Source organism: Lonchura striata, chromosome 7 (genome assembly GCF_050655825.1).
Source record: "Lonchura striata isolate lonStrDom1 chromosome 7, ASM5065582v1, whole genome shotgun sequence".
In the NCBI taxonomy this organism is placed as follows: domain Eukaryota; kingdom Metazoa; phylum Chordata; class Aves; order Passeriformes; family Estrildidae; genus Lonchura; species Lonchura striata.
Window position 1 is genome coordinate 21330001 of NC_140709.1, and position 24609 is coordinate 21354609.

General features: G+C 35.9%; 1 protein-coding gene across 5 annotated transcripts in view; it reads right to left on the minus strand.

Annotated features, from left to right (window-relative positions):
- The window catches only part of OLA1 (Obg like ATPase 1), a 128290-nt gene that overhangs the window by 6036 nt on the left and 97645 nt on the right, over nt 1-24609 (minus strand). For all 5 annotated transcript variants that reach the window (XM_021552476.3, XM_021552475.2, XM_085585075.1 and 2 more), the window contains 2 exons: nt 1339-1479; nt 551-647 (listed from right to left, as the gene is read on the minus strand). In XM_021552476.3, the coding sequence (XP_021408151.1) occupies nt 551-647; nt 1339-1479 (238 nt within the window). The remainder of the gene's footprint in view (nt 1-550; nt 648-1338; nt 1480-24609) is intronic.

Consider the following 24609-nt stretch of genomic DNA (forward strand, 5'->3'; position numbering starts at 1 on the left):
ATAAAACTACCAAATAAACTAGGTCTAAATACTAAAGTCAGTAAGAGACCTGAATTACTGCACACTGATTTTAGGATTTGGAGCCCAACTGTGTATGCACGAGGAATATAATGACGTTATATTGCTTTTATTGCTAAAATGTAATCCCAGCAAAGCACAGGAGGAATGAACCATCCGCAACCCAAACAAACTTAGTGAATACAAAATGAAAAGCAACATCAATTTCACTGCAGACAAACCCAGTCACACAGATTAAGCAAGCACAATACTGGTACGTCTTATCTCTGACCACAGGAGGAGGGTAGACAGATTCTACAGGATGAAGAAATTCAGACTATGTAATAGGCAGAATCAATTGTTACCTGCCTCAATCAATGCAGCTCCACTTTCACTGTTCAGCAGCTCACAAATAATTAAAGTTATCCTGGACAAAAACCTCATCTGTAATGACTAGCTAACCGCCACCATGACAAACTTCAAAGTCAGTGATATCAATCTGAATTCAATAGTGTGGAACTGGATATAGCTGATGAATAAGTATGAATCTTACCCTGATGGTCCATGCACGCACTTCATCTGGGCCTGCAGTGAAAAAGTATTCTAGTTGGAGTGCTGCATATCCAGCCTTAATGATCTTTGCTAAAGCACTGAAAAAAAAAAAAAGGAGGAAGGAATCCAATTCATTCAGTATATACACATAAAACAGCTAAATGTGCCAAGTAATCAATTTATGTGCAAAGACATCACACATTTTCAAGATACCAGGTCTACTTTTGAACATGGCAATAATTGCAGTAGCCTTTTACTTTGAACTCTCTTCAGAAGAACTACTTTTTTACTGCAAAAATCATAAAGATAGTATTTTGATTTGTTTATTTGGCAATCTACAGAAACATGGGATAAATATAAATCAGCCTATCAGGCAGCACTCTTGTCTCATGCAATTTTCAGGACTCCAGGTCATGAAAGCATATCTGTTTGACTGAAATTCAATACTGAAACAATTTATTAGAGTTCCTCAGAAAATTGTGGCAAAATTTTCTCCACTGTCCTTATTCCCCATAGATGACGAAACAGTTTTGGTGATCATTCCTTCTCAAAAATATACATAACTAATACCTATGTTATAATTAAAACACTGTACAGAGATGACAGATGACAGTTAAAAACTTAATTTAAAATAAATCTTTTCACTCTGTCTCATGGTAAAGAAAGGAGAAGATTCTCTCTTTATAATGGTAATTACTCTGTCATTTATTATTCTATCAGCGCAAGCAATTAAATTACTGCAAGGAAATAGTTGATAATAAAGTGTAGGGAAAATGAATGCTAATTAACCTTTGTGTCATGTTCTCTTCCAGATACTTCTGTTTCTCCTCAGCACTCATATCTTGCAACTTGAGTTCCAAGGCCCCACTAAAAGGAATGACCAAAGCACCCGGGTCGTGCTTGTCCACCCACTCTTTAATTTTTATCAACCTGTAGACAACAAAGGGCACAACATTATCTTGTAGTGCATGCATGGCTGTACCACATTCATTATTATCAAGTAGCACATACATATTCATAAGAATTGCACGGATTTATGATGCCATCTTTTTGTGTATTGCTTTCCAAGGTCAAGGCATTAACAGGCAGCAATTGCTTCAGGTGTACTCCATTAACATTTCACTGTTTCTTGGTTTCTGTTTGGCATTTAATCTACAGAAATAGGCATAATTTGGGACAAACTAGATGTTTGGTAGAGGTTAAACAGTTGCAATCTAAAAAGTGGATAAAACTTTCAGAGAGAAAAACTGTACTTCCAAGAATTATGTTTATCAAATGTGGTAAAACTGAGAGCCTTCAGTTTTTTCTGACTTTTTTAATTAAAAAAAAAAAGCATCTCAGTAGCTAATATTGCTGGTATTACCAGATAGGAAAGAACACTACACTCCTATATAGCAAACTGCACCTGCTTTTTCTGCATATTGATGTTGGAGTATGCCATGGCTGATCAACACAGTTCCATGTTTCTACTGGTTTTTCCCACCTTTCTGCTGTTGTCCCAGGACAAAGCTTCTGGCTATTATACTATCATTATTTTTAAATACAGAAAAAAATTTCCTATTCATCTTCAGTAACTGGTGGCATTTGCAATAGTTTGCTGTGTATCATTTTTTAGTTGAACGAAACAATAAATTTAGAGCTAAAAACTTAGGGTGTTAGTTTTTGAATGTTAATTACCCCACTAAAGTGAACAAAAGTGGCAGCCTCCTGGCAGCCAGGAGGGCCAACCCTGTCCTGGGGTACATCACCAGCCAGGCAAGGGATGTGATTGTTCCGCTCTGCTCTGGAGCAGCCTCACCTCCAGTTCAAGGGGCAGTTTTGGGTGCCACAATATAAGGTTATAAAGCTCTTAGAGAGTGTCCAAAGGAGGACAACAAAGATGGTGAAGGGCCTTGAGGAGGAGCTGTGTGAGGAGCAGCTGAGGTGGCTTGGTCTGCTCAGCCTGGAGGAGACTGAGGGGAGACCTCGCTGCAGTTACAGCTTCCTGTGAGGGGAAGAGCAGGGGCAGCACTGATCTCTTCTTCTTTTGGTGACAGTGACAGGACCTCAGCGAATGGCCTGACGTGGTGTCAGGGGAGGTTTAGGTTGGGTGTTCGAAAACGTTTCTTCACCCAGATGGACAATATTCTCAGGCACATGGTGTGACTCTTGGGGATGTTTTGTACAGGGTCAGGAGCTGGACTCAATGATCCCTGTAGGTCCCTTCTAATTCAGAATATTCTGTGATTCTGTGAAAATTTTAGAGCAGTAGATGGTGTTTTAAAAAATCGCTAAACAAAAGCATCATATTCATGACCGCAAGTATTTATTGTAAGTTTAAGGGAGACCTTTATAAATTACCTGGGAGGAGTTCACTACTGTTAATAGGACACTATTTCTAAACACGTATGAATGGTAAGAATGACAGCTCTCTGCTCAGCAAGCAAACACAGGAGCCATGGGAATACTTCCTGTACATGAATAATCAAATCATAAAACACAGCACTTCGGGTGCCAGTGATGTTTCAGACTTGAAGCACCCACCATACAGCACAGGGCTTTATGCTTGCTGAGTTCTTTTTCTTAGTCTTGCTAATCTGCACGATTTAGACTAAGGTTTTAGCTGCTATTATACTAAAGTGCTTTGAAACTGTGGCCTGCAAACCTTTAAATAATCAATGCAAATGTCACTTCAGAAAAAAATGAACTCAACCACAAGTTCATCAACACACATTTGTCAGAGAAAATAGCAGGGGATCAGAGCTATTATGAGATTAAGTACATGGCCGACTGAGTAGGGTTTTAGATGGTACAAAGAATATAGAAGTTCACTCAACAGTTTTCACACATTTGTTATATAAGGCTGGTCTTCTATCACTTACTTATGTAAATACTCCATCAATGTTTCTCAATCCTCATTATACTAATCTTTTCTTGCCTCCAGTTACCCAGTGAAAACATAGTTTGGTATCTAGGACTGATACTGAAACACTATTGCCTTCAGAAACATCTGAACTGAAAATCAGAATTAAGGTGTGTTTCTCAATGGGACATCTGACAATTAACAGCATTTCTAAAACTAACATTTGCAGTTAACTTATTTATTTTGGCTAACAAATTGGATATCGAAGTTCAGAGCTTATATATGCCAACATTTTACAGAAAATATATCTCAAAATGAATCTACAATTCATAAGTGTACTTCCAACACATGTGTGTACATCCTTTATAGATGTTTTTTTTAAGGAATTATCCAACACTGGTCTCCAGACTAATTAAATAATGTGCCAAGTGAAGAAAGATGGAATGAAATGTGTAAACCTGAAAAAGTGAAATGAGCGTGAAAGTAATGTCAAAAATTTGATTCAAATTTTGTTTGGTAAATATGGTCATCATAACTAATAAACTAAGAACTATTGTGGAACAACAAGATAAGAAATAATTACTTTGGCTAAAACACCAATTCAGAATAATAATAGTCTTAGACTGTCATTTTAACAGCTTTTCTATTGAGTCCTTAGAGGGATTATTTGCATTCCTCAGGTATTCTATTGTACAATTCAGATGAATAAAGACTTACAAATCATTCCTCTACCGCCAGTGTGAGACTTTGATCCAGTGAATACACCATTGTACCTTAACTATAATTGGCAAAAAACCTGACAGTGTAGAGCATCACAAGCTTAATAACAAAGGAGAATATCTCAAAGTGTTGACAGACAATCTTCATAATGCAGGAGCAAAGCTGGTACATTTTACCAATAAATGAGCACTGAGGTCTAAAGGTCTCTGAAGTGACTGACATCAGACCTGCTACAGCCTCACTGAAAGAATAAGGTAGTGCATCCCACTCTGTACAGTCAGGTTCTCTGCCCGAGTCTTTTACTTTTGTCACTTTCAGTGTCATAGGAATTACTAAAAAGTACCAAGGAATTCCCCTAAATGTAATCAAAATAAATAAAATACACAAAACGTAAATATTCAAATATAAATATTGATGTATTTCTAATTTATGTTTTCCCAAAGTAGAATGCTTAACTAATAATCAGTAAAATAATAGTGCATGCTTGCCTTCCTGTTAGTGATACCCAAGTACGCCAAACAGAACAAAATGGTCTTAACAAATGGTAACAATCAATGTCAAAGTCTGTTTTATTTGAGCACATAATTTTTTCCAAAGAAAATTATGTATGTCTGTAAAAGGACAGCAATAGTACACTCATTTTGGGCCTTTCTTAAGATAAGCAAACCCCAGAGTATCTCTCCATTATTTCATGCTATACTTGAAAATGAAAAATGAAAAGTATTGGATTTTATGCTTAAAGACTTTTGATACTTAAAAACCCTCACTGCACACTAAAATGTAACAAAATTAAAAGTAAAAAACCAAAAAGTAGAACTGACAGCACCTATGACCTTGATTAACAGCTGAAACTACTTTAAGAAACAAGGAACCACTTGAGATGAAAATCCTTCTTAACCAAGCAAACCAAAAACTAAGTGAAAACAGTGTAACAGAGCAGGATTTCTGCTACATCCAACACACTTTCTGGACTAGGGTAGCTTGGTTCCTTGCTTCCCTGTGGAGAGGAGTATGCCAACAGCAGCTACAGAGGGTTCCTCAATTGAAGTCTGATTGATGCCAGAAAACAGACAAAATATATTTTCTGAAAAAAAAAAAATACATTCTCAAGAGAGAGCAAGATATCCATTCATTCTGCAATGGAAAGCAGAAAAGCATATTATGACTGTGTAAAAGCCTGACAGAAGAACAAAACCAAGGCAAGTGCAAAAACTAGACCTCATCAACTTGCTAGTGAAGGCAGCACTCAAATTTCTGATCAGGGGAAACACTAAAAGGAATTCAGATGCTCATTTCCACCTAACACTGTGGAAAATGTTTGATAAGGACATAAAGAATATCAGCAGCATTATCAGAGTATCTAGTAAACTACAGGGGCCAGCGACTTCAAGTGCAGATGGATCAGGGCAACTACCCGAGTTAACTCCTGATATCAAATTAGGACGCAAAAGACCTTAGAGAAAGGTTTAAAAATGAGGGCACTCACTGAGAAGGCCAATAAGCAAAGAGCACCAGAAACAGGAGTTGTAAGAGGGTGCCTTCACTTTAAAATGGTGATGCTTACTGAGGCACAAAAAAACCAAAACCTGCAGCCAACCAAAATAAAAAGGTATAAAAGTTGCAGAACGTACATTACCTACAAATCAATATTTGAGAGAGTTTCACATGAGAGATCCAGCTGGGAACAGAGACAGAGTTCAGATGGAAATCTGAAGTAGTGATAGAAGAGAGAAGCTGCAGAGAAAGCTTAAGCTTAGTGGACACCTGCAAGACAAGATGATCTGAAAAACTGACCCCTAAGAAGAAAGGTGATTTTTGAAAGTATGCTTTTGTACAAGCAAGACCAAAAAAACCATCTGATAATGGAAGAGAAACAATTGTTTTTCTTTTCTACACCTGAACTATGGGTAGAAAATGGCAGAAACAAAAGAGAATATCTGGGAAAAAGAAAATATCAGGCAGCACAAGAAGGAAAGAAACTCATGTAGGTAAGATCAAACTGAAGGATCAAAATTTACAAAAGACTGAAAAAAGATCCACACATAGGAATGAAAATAAGAGGACTTAAAAATTTCAACAGGGTCTTCCTGTTGGCAGTTCTGCACAAAAGTGATTTTTAAAGGCTTCTATACTCAATCTGTTTAGTGCTTGCTCCCTTTTGTTGAAGTTTTCCATAGGGGGAGCCTAAGCTACCTTTATTTTGGTTAAACTAAGTCTATAGGCTGTGTACTGAGAATATATACTCCCTATTTATATCTTTAAAATTTTGGTAATTTTTGTTTTAAGCTTTCCTTGTAAGCCACATATTACTTCTAACTTTGAACCTTTTTGTTTGGACTCTCTTCAATAGGCCGAGAAGTTTCTAATAGCACATTGTACTCAATGCACTGCTCAGAGCTTTCAATAATAATATCTTATAAAAATTAAAAATAGCTAAAGGACTAACTCATTTTTCAGGTGATTTTCCTGTTTATTAAACCCAGTCTAGCATTTGTCTAGCATTTGTTTTTCTGACAGCACTGCAACATTATCTCATGCTCAGGTTATAACTTCTTGAGTGACCCCATTTGACTAGCAATTCTTAATACTATGTTTGCATAGTTAATTATTCCTGTATAAAATGCTTCTCAGGAGTTGCACCGTGGCTATTTTTTCCTAATGATTTCTTCTCTTTCTTGAGATGCTCCTAAGTTCTAATTTTGTTCTACACATATGTAGACATCTCCTAGACTGGGGGGGAGTCATCCAGAGATTTAACAAGAGTGCTCATCATCCAGTTCATTAATGGAAATACATAACAGTATTCAACTAGTAGCTACTTCTGCAGATCTCATAATGCAATATTCTTTCTTGGGAGAGTGTACCACTGATAACAATGCTCTGTGTATTATCTTCCAACCAGTCTTGCACATTCAACTTCCAGCAGTTTCCATCTAGCCAGTATTTCCGATCTTGTTTATGAGAATGTTGTGAGGCACTGAAACCTTTCAAAGTTTAATAAAAACCCAAATATGCAGTATTGTATACAGTGATTCTGTATCACAGCAATGGTCTGTGGCAGAAGTGAAAAAGAGGAAGAGGAAAGCACAGGTGGTTGTCACTGTCATTTGGAGCACCGTGCTCTGCCTTTCTCTGAGTACCCCTTTCTTCTTGCATTACATAAGGAAAACAGGAAAACACTGAGTAAAAAGGTACCTTCTTCCCCACCGTGGTAAGTTTTTTATGAAGATGACAAATCTACAGAAGGTTTGGGAGTACCTGTTACAGACCTCTGCAACCATGTCTTAAATCATCAGTGATGCTTATATGTTTATGTTTTTATTCCCTGTTCCCAGCTGGCCAGATGAAACACAGCAATCCTTCAATTTCAAAAAGTTCTTTTTCCCGCCCTCACCTGCAAATGCTTTGCAGTAACAGCTCAGAACAAAAGCCTCCCTGCACTGGGCTTCTCTCCAGCCAAGTGCCTCCTCTCAGCCCCTCAGGACAAGAGCTTGAGGAACTCAGCACTGCATTTATCCTGCATATCCTGAATGCATTCAGCTCCTCAGTACCTTCCCATAGCCCAATGTCCATACCACTGCATCCACCTTACAAGAGGCCAGCGTGGAGAACCCATCTCACATGTTAGATCTCACTCCCACCTCCTAACACAGATTGATCTGAGCCTTGAAACAAGAAATGGAACAGCTCTTAAAATTATTTACCTTTTAGGGACTCCTACACATCCTGTGATTACAGGAATTTTATGACAGAATGAGTACATAAAGTATCTCATTCTACCAGATGCAGACTCCACATTTTTAAACTTCATTGTAATTTCAACTTACACTGTATCAAAAAAAGAATCAGAGGTTCCTGACCAACAATGTCATTTGACATTTATTATAGATGGGTTTATAACTTCTTAATGTTCTCCTTTGAAATGTAAGTAATCCCAGGTTCTCTGCCTTGTGTGTCAAATCAAGTTCTTCTAAAGCCTTGATCTCTATCATGGCCATTATCTTACATCCCCAGTAATTCTGCAAAATCATTTATTAGATGGGGTGACTAGTATTGCACCTACTATTTTATTCAAGTAGCATCCCAGATTTTAAAGGAACATTTTTAGAACCTGGACATGAGCTTCTCATCTCATTCTTTACCCGTCCAGATGTTACACTTGCTTTTCTGCTACCAGCTGCAGCACATGGAGCATGGCCCCCTACTCCCTGTAGGCATACTCAAGCTGTTAACCAACAAAAATAATCCAGTAAAAAAGCAGCTTTAGGAGGGATAATTTAGTTGTTTCAGAGACCCCCTTTCCAGCTGCTGCCTTTTAAGATGGACCAGTTCACTTTCCCACATATCCTTAGGACTGGATGTGCCAATATAACTGAAGGCTGCTGCAAGAACAGCTGAAGACTACTAAAGACAACATATCTTAAGCTAGCCTACCACCCAAAAAAACCACCAATGCCATGGAGCCAGGTTCAATCAGGAAATTTGGTATTTATTATTCAAGAATGCTTATAAATGGCAGGACTCCTGAGTAAAAATTATCCAATATGAGATCACTCAGAAATGGATTCTTCCAGGCAGAAAACACTGGTTGACAAGATAATTTTAAAAATAAGAGCAATAATCTAAAAATCCCTATCAAATCTCTTCATGCTCTTAAGATAAAGCTCTGTTAACAAACTAACATAATATGGTAGTAGCACAGGGTTCTCAGCTCACCTGGTCTAGAGAGCTACCCAGAGACATTGGCTCTTTAATGATATGCTAAAAACACATAAGGACACAACTCTTCACTTAAAAATTGGTTTGTACGATCAACCACTTTTTGAATGTATTACATATAAAGATTTGTCTTAACAGACATGAAACATTTTTTGCTTGAAAGATATGGGAGCTGTGAAAGAAATAATACCAGAGAACATGAACCTGTAAATCAAGAAGAGACAGTAGTTAATGGACATGCTATTTCTGTATCTAGGAGAAATAAAGCATGCATAACAGAAAAATAAAGTTCATGGACTACAACCACTCTGAATTAAAATACATCAAGATGGTAGTAAGACAAAGAAGTAAGATAATCCAGGATGATTTTTTCTGCATATATATATATATGTAGAGCTCCCAGTACAAAAAGATTTTTCAGTACATTATACAGCTTATATAATATAACAACAGCTCAGTCAAGGTAACCATACTTCAAACATTTTTAAGAAGCATAATTCATGAAGAATAAAGCTCTTAAAATCCATTTTTAAAACATTCATTTCTGATCTAATTTTCAAGACTGTAGTAATATCTCTATCCAAATAATGGTCCCTACTAAGGCAATTGAAACCAATTATAAATTGATATCATAAACAATTAAAATCAAATTATGATTTAAACAGTAAGTGGTACCACACTGCCCCTGTAGCAACTGCTGGCACACAAAAGGCTTACAGTCTCTACTTCTCCTTGGTCTGCCAATTGTGAACACTAATTCTGTCTTAACTAAAAAAAAAAAAAAAAAAAAAAAAAAAAAAAAAAAAAAAAGGAAAAAAAAAAAGAAAAAAAAAGAAAAAAAAAAGAAAAGAAAAAAAAAAAGGCTGTCACAAGCATCAAGAACAGTCAAGACTGAAATACGGATGAACCCACATAATAACACAGACTGCAACAAACTGTGCATATTACATTTCCTACTTATGGGCACATCAAGCCCTACTTATGCACATATACTTTGGACCAGAAAGATGCTTTTGAAGTCCCATTTTTTTATTCTTTCCGCTATAATTTATAAAATGCACAGTTTAGAATGGTTATCTTGAAAACTATAACAAAATAATTTAACAATTATTCATAAATTATCAGAAGGAGCAAATCTCAGTCTCAAGACTATGCAAATTGATGATAACTGAGATACTATTACAGATTAGTAGACAGAGTTCCTATTCCATAGTCAGGCTTATGCTATGGTATGATAATTTTAAATTCTGAAAAGTTACGAGCCATTCATAAATAAGAGTATTGACAAGAAAAACCCCAAAGATGCGATGCCTTAACAAGAGAAAGTTTACATTAAATACACAATGGACAACATAATTTTAAATGTATTCATTATTTTATTATTAATTGTTTCAAAATTTATTTTATTATTTATTATTTTATATACTATGTGCATACAAGCAAATACCAAGCCATACTCCCAGAAAAAAATTAAGATCTATATAAAAATCCCATGTAAGGAAATAAATATATACTAATGATACTTGAAATAAGACATTATAAGGACTAATTGGTATTTCTCTATTGTTAATTTAAAATTTTGCAGTGGGTAACACAAATGCAGACTATGATATTGTTAGTTTTGGCTTTCACTGAAGTCACACAACAATTTAATGAAACCTAAATATACTGGGTTAGCATATTCCTCCCTAGTTCTCTTACTGAAATATCCTCTCCTCACAAGTAGTAGAGGGAAATGCCTTCCTCACTTCTCCAGAATTAGCCTGTGTGATCTTTATTGCAGAGCCTCTCCAGACCAAAGAATTCACATGAATGTTCTCTTCCTCTATCCAGTTGCTAAAAATTACCATAAGTATTAAAATAATGAGAGCCAAATATTACTACAGTAAGAATATTTTATTTCAAATAATAAACCCTGCTTATTCCCCCTGCATCCTTGGGCTATTAACAAATACTTACATTTTGTGATCACACAATACAACAATTCTGTTTCAAGAAACAGTTTTAATGAGATGAGTAAAAAATATCACAGAAGCTGGTGACACTGGGCTAAATTGCAGGTTTTTTGATGAAAAAAAGATCAAATTTACTATTAGGCTGGAATATGCTACTCAATAAAAGAGAAATTAACTTTGGCATTTATCCAGAGAAAGAACATCCCTTAAACTCTCAGTATAACAGAAGTGTTTAGTTGAACGGTTAATACTCAATCTACAGCAACTCAAAGAATACAAGGGTTTATTTCAGACCCCTCATTTAGATACCTAATCTAGCTCTGCTCCCTATATAGTTAATGAAGTAGGAGGCTCTTCTGAGGGCAATTCAGAGTACTTAAATTATGGCTCCCTTTCTCAATTCCTTCTTAAAGCATCTCCCCTCTCTTTTCATAGGCTGCTTTAGAAAATAGCCCTCACCTTATATGCCTAAGACACTCATATAAAATTATGTGATGGGCCTTGGTCTTGCCTCCTGCTGAAAAATTTCCCCAAAACAATGTCTAGTAAGTCCATCAGCATACACTGTACTGTCATATGAACATGTCCATGTCCGAGTAAAACACTGAGTTCAAGATTTTTACAGCATGCAGAGATGCCTTGTATGAAATGTACTTCACTAATTTGAAAAGCTGTCACAGAAATGTTCAATTCCACAGACACAGTCTGTTTACCTGTCTAAACTATGGTGAAATGAAAAAAAAATTAACCATGTCTGAATCATCTACTATAACATACTTGTCCTAGGGGAGCAGTAACTTTGATTTTTTTCAGAAGCCAGAACAAGTATCTGGATCAGTGTTATGCTTCATTTATCTGACAGACTAAAGGATCTCTTAGACACAGAGATTTTTAAGGCTGAAAATGAATGACAAAGTATATTTCTGTCAGAAGGAAGTAATCTTATTCTGTGGGTGGGTATGCACAAAACATTTTTATGTGCAAGTACAAAATTAAAATTTGATTTATTAAAAAACTGTTATGTCTACCTATCTTAATTTTTGTATCAGTTAAGGATTAGGAAGCACTCAACACTCTCAGCAATTTCAACAATAAAAAACCAATTTGACTGAAAAGAACTAGACCTTGAAGTTACAGTGGTCTGTGTTATGAGCAAACACTACAAACCCTTACAAACACTAGCACTAGCAATAGGATCAAAAAGCCAAACTTAAAAAGCAAGCTACTTTTATTTTTGTGACTTGGCCCAGAACCATTTTTCAATAAAGTCAGAACATAAGCCCAAAAACATACTAATCTATGTTCAGTCTCTCCTGAGTAAAGAAAAGGCTCCATATGTGGTGGCAAACATGAGAGTTGTCAACATAAATGAAAATGTTCATGAATAAAAAACAGGCTGTTATAAAGAGCTAATTATAATATTACTATCAATTGCTAGCTTGCACTTGCAAATCTTTCATATCATATAAATGCATTGTTTTTGACGTTTCTCTGTAGCTAAACATCACATCATTTCACTTTTTTAAAGTAGTTCAAACATGCATAGGATATAGCATAAGGAATGTGATCTGATCTACAGTTACACTGAAAAGAAAAACTATGACAATAAATGTGCAGTCATTATAAAAACATTAATCATCTCCCAAGTAAAAAAAAAAATCCAGATTTCTAACAGCCTCTATAAAATTATTTCTACTTCCCATATATTCATTCTTGCTATCCAAAACAGCAGTTGAAAGCCCTTTATCCAATTATACACACACCCTAAGCACTACTGACACTGAATTATTCAACTTCTGTCCAGATGCTTTCTTACCATTAGAAATGCTGTTTACTTGCTTCAAGCAATCACCTACACTCTTCTAGCACATACAGGTTGAGAAACGTTTCAGTAACAATGAACATTTCAATGATGTTTTCAATTAAAAGCACTGCTCCTGTTGCAATGCTCACATGTTTTCTTTTGTTTTAGAAGCAGCATAGAATTTAAGTTTGGAAAAACAAGGAAGAGCCCCAGTAACAGATGGTTAAAAGTAGACCTAGTCAAAGGAAAAATACTAAAAAATCATATTTGGCAGTTATTCTGGGACATGATAAGTCTATGCATTTCTCCACCAAAGAGTCACTTAATCAACATACACAATGCAATTTTAGTCTTAGTTTGGTTGAGTAATGGCACCATCAAAGAAGAAATGATGACAGAAAATAACCTTGGGTAAACACAAGTAATTTGGTTTAAAGGAAAAATACATCTATAAAGTATTTGATAGTGTGCTGTGTGTGAAACTACTCATTCAACTGGAGAAGAAGGGAAACTGGATTTGTAGAGACTGAGGACTGAACAATGCCCTGGATATAACAGGGGAACAAATTAATCTTTTAGGGTACTAAATCAAAATTCACCAGGAGCAAACTTAGGACTGATCATGTTAAATACATTAATGACCTTGACATAAACATTAGTTGCATGCAAATTTTATGTTCAATACAGGAGCAGGAGACGTTTTCCTCAAGGAAAGTCATCATCATCGTCAACTGAAAGTGACATAGAAGGGAGATCACATTAGGTTACTGTTCTTCAAAGCAAATCTAAGCCACCAGGACAACACAACAGGGAAAAGGCAAATATCACCTACAGATCCTACTGGAAACACTTCCCTTTGCTTAAGAGGATGCCTTATATCTGCATTCAAGGTGTTCCTGAAAGCATATGGAGCACTAGGTGCAGCTGTGATCAGCTAAATTCAGAACAGGTCTAAGATTATCAGAGACATGGGAACCCCATGTAAATGACAGAGAGAGAGAGAAAATTGATAATGCCTGCTTTAAATAAGGAGATAAACACCAATTAGATAAGATACTATTTAGTTTACAGGACAAAGCTGCCTGAACCACCAATGAAATAAGCCAGCCATGGAAAAGTATAGTCTGGAAATTAGCAGAACATTTTCAACTCAAGGCAGCAGCAAACTTCTGTGAACTGCCTCTCAATACTAAGCACAGAACAATCAGCTACTGCTAGGAAAAAAAAAAATCCACAACAAATCACCACCTTAATTAATTTATGGAAGTCATTATACTGTGTAGCTACCAACAATAACTGGTTCTGTACTGAATGCAGAGGAGGGATTACAGTAATTTAGGGATTACCATATAGTTACAAGGAAGCACTACACTTTGTGAATTCAGAAGTACTTAAATGCTATGCAGAAATGCACAGGAGGACAAAGAGGTCTCAATTTCATACAAATCAAGTTCCTACACCTTTTGTAAGAACCAATGCCTTCACTGGGAAGAAGGCAGAAACTCAACACCCACATACTTGGCTAGTGCTGGCCAGCTGACCAGCAGCAGTAGGACTTTCAGACTGATGCTACCTGTGTTCAGTGCCTGATGTCACTGCTTTTTAAAGGAGGAGCATAAATTTGGGATCACGGTCATAAGGAAACAAGACTCAAAACTCCTGGACAACCAGACTTCATGAGTTCTACTCTTCCAAAATAAAATGTACATAAAGTCAGAAGTAGCCCATTATACCATACTTAGTTACCAGTACCACTCACAAGGACAGCACAGGTAAAGCAGAAGAGGTGGCTGAAGCATAGCTTGGCAGTAAGTCATCTCAAAATGTGGACAAGGTACAATTTTTTAAATAGCACTAATAATAGCACTGGACTTCATCATACTAACTGGTGAAATGAAGAAAATTAACAGTGTTTTAATTTTAAAGTGTATGAAAATTTTAAATTAAATTTTCCTACATGGTATCACAAAGAGAGATTTAAAAAGGACAAAAGTAAAATCCAGTCCCTCATCACCGAATCTCCAGGCATGTGCCTTTAACATAAGGCTTTCCTTCTACAGTCCCATGTTAGTACTGAGTTTTGCTCCAGAAAAGGGGAATCCCATCATCAGGAGTCTCCTACCAACTCAACCCTACTGCATGCTCAAGAGCAAGCTTGTCCTTTTCATGGAGTAAGGTTGGCCATAAAGGAAAGGTACACTCCTAAGCAGCACTAACAACCTTCATTGTGACATTTTCTGACTTCGAAATGTGTCCCATTACAGCATTAAGACACTTAATATAGCAGCACATAATTTCCAATTAATAAAAAAGCCACTGATAAACATGCTGAATTCTAAACCGAATGTACTCATTAAATATCCCTTACACAAACCTATCTTTGAGCTAATGGAAATACAGTGAGCATTTGCCCCTCAGTAGACTAGAAGCTGTGCTGCTGGAAGGTGTCACAGGTACTTGCTAAGAGCACAGAAACAAAAAGAAGTACTACCTCTGAATTTCATGCTATGCATTCCAAGGAGGAAAAAAACTAGTGAGTACAGTCTCTTCTGATTGTTTTCCCTCAAATATAGCCACTTTCCCATCCAACAGTTGTTCACATTCTGTTGCTCACCCTTTCTTCTCCCAGTGTTATTCCCCAGTATTCAAAGCCTTCCATCCTGGTCCAAGAGCTCTTTAGCAAGATGCTTCCAAATGCAATCCACAGAACTGACACTGAATTCACGCCTCCCTCCTACCCTTGCTTTGGTCACTCCCACACTCCTACTTCCTTTTATCTCATTTGCAGATTTACCAGTTCGGCTCTTGCTTGCAGACCTGCTTCCCGCTCAGCTTCATTCATGCTTCAACATACAGAGATACATCTGAGACACTTCCAAATTCCTTAGGTCTGCTCAATTCTTAAATTTAGCAATAGCTATTTCAAAGAAAAAGTCCTTAACCACTGTGTATCTCACAGGATTTAGTATTATATCAATCACCTACCACTGTACTTTCTTGTAATTTTGTTTAAAAATAAATTTCACAAATACTGATATTTTGAAATTAGTTCTGCACAAATCCAATGCATATTGATGATTTTTCACACTAAAAAGTGGACAAAGTAGTTATGTATAGGCTGAAATAAACAAGGCTCAGGTATAAAGTACCAGTTTAATAAAGAAAAATAAACAAACAATCCACTGCACAGTTTAACTACCAGAGACAAAAAACATATATACCAGATATATACAGTAATATCTATTATAAAGAAATATTAGATACAAGTCCTTCAGTAAAGTCTAGAAAAGCACAGAGCATATAGTTGTATTGTTAGTGCTTCCACTTATCAGATGAAATCTTGTCTTTAGACAGAAAAAGGACAAAAAAAGGGGATATAAATATAGCAATCTGAAACATGGTAACACTAACCAATACTGTATCTTTCCTTGAAACAAAAATTTCTCTCAGAAAAGATGCAGTTGATAGTTTCTCTAGCACATTCATCATTATTGTACATGCTCTTCTGCTACAAACCTGTGGAGCCTGCAGTAAGAAATGGAAAGAGTGCAAAAGCCTTCACATGACAATATTCTAGTCAAAGCTGTGCATGTCCTCAGTTTTGCTTTTCACCACAAAGCAAACCCAACTGTGCATTATGAATCAATCAGAAAGAGGACATATTTTATGTTTCAATAAAAATAACACCAAGTATGGAACTTCAGTGATGAGATGTCTAAACCAGAAGCATCTCCCCAACTCTACAGCAGTTAAAATAGATTACATAATAATCCATTACAGAGAAAGCTCCTACTGAATTTGAAAAAACACTTACAATGTTGCGATTTTTAAAAAAGCACCATGCTAAAAATGCACTCCACTCATTCAGAAGCAACCCAGATTCAGTACTATAGAAGCTAAAGGTACTGCTCAATGCAATGATTCATAGTTTCTCTAATAGGAAGATTCAGCAGTTTTCAGACAAGACCTTTATTCCCTCTCTGAATAAATGATGCCTGAAATTTTTATTCTTGTTCTAATGGAATTTCAATGGCCTTCACTGCAAATCTACTGGAAATTTTCGCATATTAAGTGGAAAAAATTAAATGATGTTAACCACATTTTAATGTGATTAAGGCTGACAGGGTCATTATTTCTGCTAATCACTCAGTTTAAAAAGCTCAAACAAAACTTTGTAACAGCCAACGTTTTTTCTGGTTTTCTGTATGTCTGCTGTAGTTGAGAATTAAAGCCACTACTGAATATGAAACACAGCATATCGCATAAAAACATGTTTGCTGCAATTTGTACATGGATTTCATAATAATTAATTTAAAACTTTAAAAAGGGGGGGAATCACTCTTTCAAATGTATAGCCCTTTACTTCTTTTGTCTTCCTCAATCGAAAGACAAAATAGAACAAGGGAATATGTATTTCTTTTCCCATATGTTGTATTTGCTAGTGAACAAGAGAAAACATCTTTACTGTGAACTAAAATATATGTGTAATCACAAAAAATAATTTCTTAGAGTATGTCTGTTAGGCTCTGCAATAAGGAGTTCTGCTTATCACCATTTAGGTTGGCATAAGCTGGAAAATGGGCATAAAGAAGTCAGAATAAGGAGCAAAGATTATATGGTTTTCAGAGCATCTTGTACTTCACTCGCATGGAGGATCAAACAACAGGACAGAAAATGAAGGAGATTGCTGTTCTGGCCACGGGCTCAGCTCGAGAGGCACAGCCCTACAGCCAGACCTCTTGCTCAAAGGTTTGGCACCAACAGCAGCTGCTGCCAACAGAGCAGCTCCCTAAGCCCACAGAAGCTTTGAGGATGATTGAACAGGCCAGAAGGACTTCACTTAAAAAAACAGACATAAATTTGTCCTGTTCATACTACCAGAGGAAAGGATATGGTGTTTGTGGGATTTACCTTTTGTTTCTTTCTGGGTGGGAGGAGGCTGATCACAGGTTTTGTTAGGCTTGTATTTTAGGCTGAGGGATTACCATTCTCTGCAAAGATGACCACTGTAATGCTTACTGCCTGCTTAATAATTAATACCACCCTCTGTGAATCATCATTTCTGGATGACCTGCACCTCTCATGCCATGTTATCTCTTTCCTCTAAAGTTGCAGATAATTAAAAAAGAGGGGGGAAAATGCATTTCAGCATTCATATTTATTTTTTTCTACATAAGTAACTTATTCATACTTAAGTTACTTAAGAAGAGAAAGAAAGTGCGGACAGACTGATTCACATGATCATTCCCATATGGTTCAATAGATGCATTTCAACCTTACTGAATCATTAAAAACTGCTTCTTGAATTACAAAAAAAAAAAAAAAAAAAAAAAAAGAGTAAACAAGATCATTACCTTATTAACCTTAGGGTATGTGAACTTTATCTGAAGAATATTTTCTTTCCTTCCCATTCCTTGGCAAAATATCTGACCATGGAGATTCTTAGATCTACTTTATGATTACAACAAAAAAATGCTGAGTAAAAAAGATGGTAATTATACACAAGTCTTTTCCTATAAGACCTTACTTCTACTTTATTTCTTTATATCTCTCACTACCACTAACTGTATTTCAACAATTTTTTTCCAGCAGCTTTTTTTGCTAACAAAACATTTGTTTCACACCTGAATACTATCCATAACAAGACAAAAAGTCCAATGACTTACTACAAGGAACAAACTATGTTAACATCAATACATTACAGCTGTAGTTTGTGGTGTTCTCAAAAAGAAACGTTACTGGCATTGTTGCACTTTCTAGTTTTAGTGTGAAGCCATACACATCAACTAACAACCCTACTGAATTCTTGTGCTTATCTAAGAAGGGACCCTGCTGAATGTCCTAATGCATCTTATTGTGAATCTTCAGCAAATAAAACTTCATGTATGAGCTCATGATGTGCTTTGCTGCTGGAAAGTCACAGGCTCTGTGGGAAGCTTTTTATCTTCCCAGCAGTCAGTTCTCTGAGAACATCAGTGCAGCTACTGTAGTTACCTGTAGATTACTTGTATTTTCTCACATCTGTGTCCAGCAATCTAAACCATGATGATAAAGGGTCATTAGGTTTTGAGTGAGGAAGGGGATGGACTAGACAATTTGCTCTGATAAGCTCCTTGTCGCGAGTGCCGGTTTAGAATGTGAAATGCGGGGTTATGCACATTCTCAACTCAAACGCCCGTGCTGTCAGAGCACCAATTAAAAATCATACTCAGCCCGTCTCAAACTACATGAACACATCTTACCTGAAATTTTTACAATTAAAATATTGCAATAAACTAATTCTGTCATGGTAAGAAGGACATCAACTGTCTATTAGCCACAAAAGAATTCAGGTACAATTACTAAGATAACTGCTGTTTGGAGCACAGCAAAGCAATTTCCCACAGTGGGGCTTACAGTTCAATTTACCAGTTGGGCAAATATTTTGTGCTCTGTAGTGGTCCACAGAGTTAACAGTTACCTGTAACATTTGAGTAGTGTTATACTTGGAGAAAACTTTTTTCAACCTAAACAGGTGTTTCAGCTTTAGCCCTTCACATGAATACAGATCTTTTTTTCCAACCCTTTCCTAAGAACTCTTTTAAGACTTTCATTTAACATTAAATGCAAATTTTATTAAAGCACCAACGGGTCTATTTTCCCATTCCAAGCTACTCACAATGAGATCTTGTAAGTTATAGGCTGCTTGGAAGAGGAATGAGAATAAGCACAATGTCACCTATAAAATTATGTTAATCCTCAAGTAACTTGATGAGGTGGTAACAGGTTTTTTTCCCTTCTTCCTTATGGGATATGCTTAACTCAGTTAAAAAATAGTAATAATAAAAAAAAAACCCCTATTCACATGAACTAAACAATAATAAAGAAGGCTGCATTTTCATATGAAGCAAAACCAGGTTATACCATGAGTACAGTGTACAGTTCCAACAATATGGTCAGTGACACAACTGTGAGAAGCCTTTAAAATATTTATCACTAATTTCTGTGTCAAACTGCAGCAAGTATTGTGTTAGGCAACAGATAAACACATGGAAGCACAAACAAACCATTCAATATTTCTTGGTCAATGTACAAGCCATCACAAGGAATTCAGGGGTTTAAGAGTTCAAAGAATGTAATTCCTATACTTCCCTCTTCTTTAAATTAAAGAGTAAAATAATTACCATTCAAACACTAACTCATCAGCTTAGATAGTTCAAAAGGGGTTTTCTTCATTGCCCTTGCAGAGATGATGATATCCTGCTATGTTGCTTTTGAGTCTTAATTTCAAGTCAGTGAAGAAAAACAGAAGGTTGGTATTTTACATAAAAAAGGTCCATTTCCTAATTACAATAATTGTAACAATACATGAGCTCATAATGAATTTTCTACCAAGATTCAAAGGCAGCAGTTGAAAACAAGCTCCTTAATTTTATCACTTAGTTTTATTTTATACAAATACATCTTTTAGTTCTGACTGCTGCAAGAGAACTAGCTATACACAACACTGGTTTGGGGGTTTTTTTAATCACTCCATGGTCTTCAATGAAAATGCATCATTTGGAGAACATTAACAGTCTGCATTATCAGAAAAAATGAATCCTTAATAATTATTCATACACCAAGTAGCTGTAAACCCAAATCATTTCAGAAGACCTGAATGTGTCAAGAACTTTGACAATTATGACTGGAGCCAGGAAACTGTAGCACTGCAGAATTTCTTATGAATTTTTCTAGTTACTTTTTATAAATGCTGTCCTAGATGACAGCTTAATGTGTACCACATGCAATATTTATTCTTCTTCAGTGTCAGACTGTCTAGCCATCCAAGGGAATACAAAGAATGTCACTTATTAGGATAAAAGCACAAGGAAGGTAATCAAGGACATATGTAACATCAGCCAATCATGCCCTATTTCAACATCCTATTCCATTCATAACAGTTCAACAATTATTTGCTTACTGATAACTTGCTTTCAGGCTGTTTGTGTTCCCCATAATGGTGGTTTGCATTTATTTTGCTCTTTAGAATTGGACACTTGCTGTGCCATGCATGTTTGTCAAAACTTTCTATCTTCTGTCAGAAAGAGCTTTAGCATATCAAACAATTTCTGTTTGTCAGAAATCAGTAATAGAACAATCCAGTTACCTTCTATGTCAGTAGGGTACTAGAATAACTAGAGACCAGAAACAAAAGGCTATCAGACACTACACACTACTGCAAGACAGGCAGCTAAACCCATGTTTCTATTTACTGCACTTTGATCATATAGCTGTGTCTTTATGAAAAGCCTAGTACAAAAATTAGACTCTGAATGGAAATGTACTTCAACAAGATACTGTCAGAGCACAAAGACATTAAGCTTGCTTTTAAGCTTGAAACCTGAATTTCTTACTAGTCCTCCATGTCTCTTTACCATACTTCTATTTATTTATTTATTTAACCAAATGCCTATATGAAATGCTTGTAGACATCTTATCTGCTGATTTTAATCTATATGATGCATCAAGTTATGAAAATATGTTAGTTAACAAAGACAAGTAGACACAGGCAGATAGAGGGAGCCAAAGACAAACATTTACCCTCCATAAAGTTATTTTTAAATAATACTACTAGGAATATTTTTTGAAAATCCTATGGGAAACTGAACACACATGCACATGCACGCACACTTCATTATTCTGAATATCCTGGGACATTAAGATTTTATTAAATAAAAAACAGGTATGCATTTAATGAGCCTCTGAAATAAAACATGAGCTGGAAGTACCATCACATGTTTTAGATCGGCAACATTGTGCAGGTTTTCAATGTATTAGGTGTAAGATTTTATTTTCTTTTTTTTCTTTAATAAAAGCCATTTGGATTTAAATACATTTTTGCTTCAGGAATGTACTACTGTGCCAATGCATGAGAACAAGAGGAAGACTCAATATACAATGAATCTGATTAAACCCAATGTAGTACAATACCAGCACACACTTAGGTCGCTTTCAAATATTTATCTTTCCAACATTTCTTCAGGCTTTAGAAATTAATACCAGAGCACAGTAAGTCCCAAACATTATTTAAATTTATATTCTAATCAACTTCTCTTAAAATTAACAATAATTAAACTCAAGCATTGGCTATAAAGGATAATAAGATACTCATACTCAGATACTCATCTGACAGTTCGTTCGTCAATTAAACATATATAATGTGCAAACTTTCCTCTCCAATTTAAAGATGAACACACATCTACTCCTCGTTTCCAGACAAGGATACATAGTTCCATCCACTGTAAGACTAGTGACTACCAACATCTGAACATCAGTCATCCATATTAGTGATTAGAAGAAACTCTAGCTGTGAAAATAAAATACTGTGCCAAAACTTTAGAAGGTAAGATATGTTTCTTGGGAAAAACAAGCAGTTAAATGAAAACATATTTCCATATACTTAAGACAAAAGAATGAGCCGTAAATAACCATAAAATTAAAAAGAAAACTATTTTTTTTAAAATGCACACGATTTTCAAAATAATCATCAATGAAAAATGTGTCTGTCAATTGTGAAACAAACAAGTCACTTAGAAAAAGAAAACTTAAAAAAAGGGTGCCAAAGCCAAAGAACCTACATTTACAATTATATAAAAGAATCATCCTCCTCAAATATTTTTCCATTTATGATAAATGCTTGACTGCCTGATGTTTCCATGTAGTCGCTATTTATAGAAAACAGAACAATGTTACAGAACATTTTCCTCCAGAGAAGGGCATATTGCAGACCATTCACAAAGAACAATTTCAAGATGAGTATTTTTCCCAGACCTTCCAGGTATCTCAAACGCCATGCATAAGAGAGATAGTGGTAGGTGAAATAAAATTAACTTCAACTATGAGAACTTAAAGACATTAACACAGTCCTGTAAGAAGTGATAGCATGAAACGATTCAAGAAATGAATTAAGTAGGCAGGATTTTAGATGGATGTACAGGTACTTGTCTGCAAATCAAACACTGCAATACTGAGTAACATATCATGAAAAGAAAGATACTTATCAACGGGGACATTGTTCAAGAGCAACACTGATTGCAGTTCCTAATCCAAAATACCAAAGCAATATGAGTGTATTGTCCTTCTGCTTCTTAACAAAAGACAATATTATCAAAGCACTTTTCACTTTAAAACATTTCTAAAATCAAAGCTCATCTGCCAGTACCTACAACTGTTGATGTGCCTAAGAGTTTTCCTCTCAAAAGCCCACCAGTTACAGGTAAGGAGGTATCAGGTCCTCACACAGAGGAGGAGCTACTCCCATTACACCAGGTGAAACCACAGCCACCCACCTCCAAAGTAACTCAACAGCTTGTTCTCCATCTTCTGACTCCCAAGAGACTCTCACAAAAACAACTGCTAGTTCTTAAATGCCATGTCAGATACAGGAACCGTGACCCAACAGATTGAGACACAACCTCACAGTATCTGTTTTCCCCTTGATTTGAAAGAGAAATTTATTTGCTTTGAGGGCTATGCACAACTTCTATGCTGACTAGTTGACAAAGACAGGCTAACAGTTAGTTCATTCTGAAAGGCACAGGGCTTAATAAATTAATATGAAAAAGAAATGAGTAACTTAATATTCAGTAACTTAAGGATAAACGACTGTTAACAAGAATAACAATCTCTTGCAAAAATCTCTATTAGTTTATTTGTAAAGCAAAACAGGACAAAACCTCCCTCTATTAAAAAACCCCAAATCCTAATTTCTTAGGTAAGATCTGTGCACAGTGCAGTGAAGGTGACTGTGCTTCTAACACTCAGCAAACAACCCAAAAGAAACAAAGCTGTTCTACTTTTCCATTACTAATGATGTTTCTCATCAAGATCTTCAAATGTGAAAGAGATTTTGACATGAGTATCTACGGGCTTACATGCACAAACTGCTTTATTTTAATGTAAGTAAGAGTGAAATTCACTACTATCACTAAAAGTAGGATTTGAAATCTGCATCTGAGATGATACAATAGTGAGATGACAGCACTGACATTGTGGTTAGTACCCTATTCTCCTCCAAATGCTTCCAAGGTGATGTGGTTGTGTTGATGATGCTCACAACTAACAACCCTGGACTGAAACATACTGTAAATTACAGAAACTCGTCCTCAGTATGAAAGCTGGTTTCTTAAGCTGCTTTCATTCCTGCTTTCTTCCATTCTGTAACAAAGACAAGTGAGTAAAGCAGTTTCTCACTCACTTTTTCCATTTCAGTGTTTAGGACATCATGGTCTCAGAGTATTATCAAAGAGAAAGGTCTATTCTCCTAAATATAAGCTAGTCTGAATCTAAAAACTTAGGACATCAAAAGCAACCTGAGAGACTCTGAAGCTAAAAATCTCACTTAAAGAGTATCAAAAATGGTATCAAGCTACTGAAAATCCCCAAACTCCTTAAGTTGTTAGTAAAACTAATATAGTATGCCTATATTAAAATATACATTGTTAAAACAATGCTTTAACCTATGACAGTGACAGCATTGCTCAGTGAGGGACCACAGCTACATACAACAAACACTTAAATGACTGAGGACATTTGGATGGCCTTTGAAAAAGAGGACTGACAGACCACAGTGTCTTTGCAGACATCATTCAGGAGATAAATCACTGATAAGATTACAGAAAAAAAAATGCAATTATTAGAGAATATTGACATTTTCAATGGGTAACTTGATTTTAGACCACATTTCCCAGAAAATTGTGTCTATTATTTCACCAGCACCAAGACTTTTAGGGAAATAGTGAAGAAAACTAAGTTTGAAACCTAAAGCACAAGTTTCTCTACAGTGGAAAGTAAGCAGCAGAAAACGGAAGCTTTTTATGCAGCATACTGGGAAGAAGGAAGAACAGTTATTCACTACACAGTAACAAAATTTATACTCAAAAGACATCTCTGCATCTCAGGTTTGCATCTGAGCAGTTTAAACTTTCTCTGGGTTTAAACAAGACTTACGTTCAATAAAAAAGCATTTTCTACCTCATTATGCGTCCAGAGTCAGAAAC